Source organism: Cebus imitator, unplaced genomic scaffold (assembly GCF_001604975.1).
Source record: "Cebus imitator isolate Cc_AM_T3 unplaced genomic scaffold, Cebus_imitator-1.0 Scaffold384, whole genome shotgun sequence".
NCBI lineage: Eukaryota > Metazoa > Chordata > Mammalia > Primates > Cebidae > Cebus > Cebus imitator.
The window spans coordinates 2,376,817-2,381,535 of record NW_016107699.1 but is presented as its reverse complement, the minus strand read 5'-3'; the positions used below and the strand labels follow the sequence as shown (position 1 = coordinate 2,381,535).

Below are 4,719 nucleotides of genomic sequence, written 5' to 3'. Positions count from 1 at the left end.
ATGAAAGGGATGCTGTGACTAAAAAATAAATAGGGAACAAAAAAAATCTTAGAAATTAAGACTTTAATTGTTAAATTAAAAAAAAATCAATGGATGGAGAAAAAGGCAAAGTGATTCTCCCCAAATGTCACAGGTGGAGACACAGAGACGGGAGGTGCAGGAGAAAAAGGTGGGAGCGTGGTCAGCAAGCCCACCGGGGCCAGGAGCTCCATGAAGAGAGGGAGCAGAAGGAAACACTTTTAAAACCAAACCTGAGGAAAAAAATGCTTTAAGACGGAAATTGAATGAGCCAAGACGGGACACAGGTTTTCCATCGGAAGCGCACACGGACTGCCCGGCACAGCGACAGAGAGAAAACCCAACCCCGTGTTGCTCCCCAGCTTAAAGAGAAGTCCTAGAGCTTCCAGGAGGAAAAGTAAGGTTTTCCACACGCTTCCCCCCACCCACTCTGCATGTCACAATCACATGCAAGGGTAGAATCGTGACATTTTTAGACATGGAAGAATTCAGCAAGTTTACCAAATATACATTTTTTAGGAAATAAGAGCAAAAACCAAGAAAGAAGGTGGCTTGGGAATTCAGGAACGAGTGGCCCTAACGCAGGAGAGAGCTGTGAAGAGGCGCAGAGCACCTGCAGGGTGTGGGGAGGAGAGAGGAGGGCTGGCAAGGAAGATCTCCGGGAAAAGAGGCTCCGAGTGATACGCAGTCTACCAGAGAGGCTGCACAAGACTGAGGGTGTGACAAAGGCACGCAAGAGAAAAAGGCAATTAGAAACCCCAGGAAATGGATTGGAAGGCAGACCAAAAAAAAAGATAAACTCCAGGAAAAACAAAGAGCTGTACAACAAAGGTTCTGAATATGATGCCAAGTAAAACATGCCATGATTTTAAGAAACTGACAGAGAAGGAAGAAAGAAAGAGAGGAAAGAGAAGCACGAGGAGGAACAGAAGGAAAGAAAAAGGCAGGAAGGAAGGAAGGAACATACACACATACACGGCTTTGCTGCTGCAGGAAGCTAACAAAACGCTCAGCAGATATGGACAGTCCTTTCAGAGGAAGAAGAATGCAATCAGTGGTCGATATCCAGAGAGACGCTGGGCCTCGCCAACAGTTTTTAAAGGCACTTTTACAAAATGAAAAGACACTGCCCGTTGGCTCAAGACGGAACGTGTGTTCTCGTGCCCTGCGGGTGGCTGTGTTACTGACACAGCCTTTTGGGGGTCTGTTTAGCAGTGTCTATATTAATGTAAATGCACACTCCCAACTTGCAATTAAAATGGCTGGCTACAGGCGCGGTGGTGGCTCACACCTGTAATCCCAGCACTTTGGGAGGCCGAGGTGGGAGGATTGCCTGAGCCCAGGCGTTCAAGACCAGCCTGGGCAACATGACAAACCATGTCTCTACAAAAAATACAACCAATTAGCTAGGCATAGTGGCACATGCCTGCAGTCCCAGCTACTCAGAAGGCTGAGGCAGGAGGATTGCTTGAACCAGGAGTCTGAGGCTGTAGTGAGACTTCATTGTACCACTGTACTCCAGCCTGGGGCAATGAATCAAGATACTGTCTCTAAACATAAGTAAATAAAATACCAGGCTGCTGACACTCACTTCCCAGTAGCACCATATAGGTGGAAGGGAATCGGGGTGGTCTGAAGTCCCTCAAGACATCCAGCTTTTGGGGGAGACACTCAGGAAGCAACCCAGCCTGCCAGGATCCCCAGAAAGCCTCAGGACTTGGGCACCCCTGCTGGTTTGGGGGCATGCAGACCCCACTGGAAGGCCCCTGGGCCTCCTACCTGACCACAAAGCCCCCCCAGGAGGACTAGAAGCTCACTAGGGGTTTGAACAGCTAAGGACTCAGCACGCAGGGTTGGACCAGTTGACACTCAGGACCCCACTGTCCTCCCCAGCCCCAGCTGGCCTCTCTGCACACCAGCAGCACCCTTCTGCCTCCAGACGGGAGATGAGGGTTCACCTCCAGAAACTTCCAGAGTGAGAGGCCCTATCAGGAGACACGTGGCCCACAGCAAGCCATGACGAACGGGGGTCAAGAACCAACATCTACAGGGCCAGGTGTGGTGGCTCACACCTGCAACCCCAGCAGTTTGGGAGGCCGAGGAGGGTGGAGCACCTGAGGTCAGGAGCTCCAGACCAGCCTGGCCAACATGGCGAAATCCCATCTCTACAAAAAATACAAAAACTAGCCGGGTGTGGTGGTGGGCAAAGCTGAGGCAGGAGAATCGCTTGAACCCAGGAGGTAGAGGTTGCAGTGAGCCGAGATTGTGCCACTGCACTCCAGCCTGGGCGACAGAGCGAGACTCCGTCTCAAAATCAAAAGGTAGGGCTGCAGCCAGCATGCCTCTCACCTCGCCTTCCTAATTAGTGAAATGGCCCTTTCTGGTCCCATCAATCTGCACCTTCCTTTGGCCGGTGCAGTGACTCACACCTGTAATCCTCACACTTTGGGAGACCAAAGCAGGAAGATCACCTGAGCCCAGGAGTTCGAGTCCAGCCTGGGTAACACGGCGAGGCCCCATTTTTACAAAACATATAAAACTAGCTGGGGGGGTGGTGCATGCCTGTAATCCCAGCTACTGAGGAGACCCAGGAGGCCAAGGCTGCGGGGAGCCAAGATTGTGCCACTGCACTTTGGCCTGGCGTCAGAGCGAGAGCCTGTCACTCACTGTCTCACTTGTGTGTGCCCTCTCTCTCTCTCTATATATATATATATGTATGTATGCATATGTATATGTATGTATATGTGTGTATATCTATGAAGATGTATGGAAAGGCAAACCCGAGTGCCCTTGCAGCATGAAGAGCAGGTGCAATTATTCCCAGGACAGAGCCATTTCTGCCAGCGCTGTTCTGTGCGTGCAAATGCATGAGAAGGTCTGGAAGACCGCCGATGGCCCTGACGCCCCCTCAGGCCTGGGATTCAGGGGCTGGGCCTGCTGCGGGCTTCCCCCACAGGCCTCTAGATTGGATTTCCAATTGCTGTCAGCACTAATTATTATTGGAGACAGAGTCTCACTCTGTTGCCCAAGCTGGAGTACAATGGCAGTTTTGGCTCACGCAACCTCGGCCCCTCGGGTTCAAGTGATTCTCCTGCCTCAGCCTCCCGAGTAGCTTGGACTACAGGCACCCGCCACCACACCCTGCTAGCTTTGTATTTTTAGTAGAGACGGGGTTTCATCACCTTGGCCAGGCTGGTCTGGAACTCCTGACCTCAGGTGATCTGCCCGCCTCAGCCTCCCAAAGTGCTGGGATTACAGGTGTGAGCCACTGCGCCCGGTCTGTTTTTAAAACTAAAGGAATGGACACTGCCACGTTAAAGGCAGTGGGACAAGCCCCTGCGCTGGTTGGAAGGGGCCCGGCGCCGGCCTACCTGCCCAGGATGAAGGCGATGTAGATGAGCGAGGAGAAGTGGGTGAAGAACTGCAGCGTGAAGAAGCGGATGGTGAACCTGCTCTCCCGCTCCGAGAAGGTCCGGGGCTTCTCTGGAAAGGGACGGGCCCTCACCTCTCTCCCTGCTCAGGGGAGAGCCCCCTCCCCGGTCTCTGACCACAGCTCCAAGGCTCCAGCCCTGAGTCCTCCCGCCGGGTCCCCCAGGAGGGTCTGGGTCGTCCTCTCACCAAAGTCGCAGAGCTTCAGGGCCACGAGCTTATTGACCTGTGGAGGAGAGTTCCGAATGGGCTCGCCGCGGCCCCGCAGACCCCAGCGCGGCCCACCCTGCTCCCGGCCCCACCTTGGTCATGATGACGATGGTCACGTAGTGCACCAGGGCCCCGGTCACCACCACGGCCGTGGTCACCTGCTCCTCCAGGAAGGGCAGCGCCGAGCTGCTAAAGAGCGCAGAGGCCAGGACTCGGTAGACCACCAGGACATGCGCCATGCCGATCATGAGGGAGATCTGTGGGACGGCTGCGGTGGGCGCGGGGCCGGGGAGGGCGCGGGGAGGTGCGGGGACAGGGAGGGCACAGGTGCGGGGGTGGGGGATGTAGGGCCGATGGGAGGCGTGGGAGCAGGGAGGGCGGAGAGGGCTCAGCCGGTCTCCATCCCCACCAGGGCGTCCCCTGCGCACCATGAGCAGGGTGAGCACGAGGATCACGGTGCTGCGCAGGTAGGAGTGCTGGTGCAGCTGCAGTTTGTAGCCGGGACAGTGAATGAGCTCAAGCGCCATTTCCTCCTGCGGAGAGTGGAGGGCAGGCCTCAGACACGGGACACACGACCCACATGTGGAGAGACAGACAGGGACATGCCTCACACGTGAAACAGACACAGGACACATGACCCACACATGGAGGGACAGACACAGGACACATGACCCACACGTGGAGAGACAGACACGGGACACATGACCCACACGTGGAGAGACAGACACAGGACACATGACCCACACGTGGAGAGACAGACACGAGACACGTGACCCACACGTGGAGAGACAGACACGGGACACGTGACCCACACGTGGAGAGACAGACACGGGACACGTGACCCACACGTGGACAGACACAGGACACGTGACCCACATGTGGAGAGACAGAGGACATGCCTCACACGTGAAACAGACACACAGGACATGTGACCCACACGTGGAGAGACAGACACGGGACACATGACCCACGGTGGAGAGACAGACACGGGACACATGACCCACATGTGGAGAGACAGACACGGGACACATGACCCACACGTGGAGAGACAGACACGAGACA

General features: G+C 55.1%; 1 protein-coding gene across 3 annotated transcripts in view; it reads right to left on the bottom strand.

Moving 5' to 3' along the window:
• Positions 1-4,719, bottom strand: part of ANO9 (anoctamin 9) — a 26,157-nt gene that overhangs the window by 9,244 nt on the left and 12,194 nt on the right. For all 3 annotated transcript variants that reach the window (XM_037731135.1, XM_037731133.1, XM_037731134.1), the window contains 4 exons: positions 4,086-4,190; positions 3,750-3,914; positions 3,637-3,673; positions 3,390-3,501 (listed from right to left, as the gene is read on the bottom strand). In XM_037731135.1, the coding sequence (XP_037587063.1) occupies positions 3,390-3,501; positions 3,637-3,673; positions 3,750-3,914; positions 4,086-4,190 (419 nt within the window). The remainder of the gene's footprint in view (positions 1-3,389; positions 3,502-3,636; positions 3,674-3,749; positions 3,915-4,085; positions 4,191-4,719) is intronic.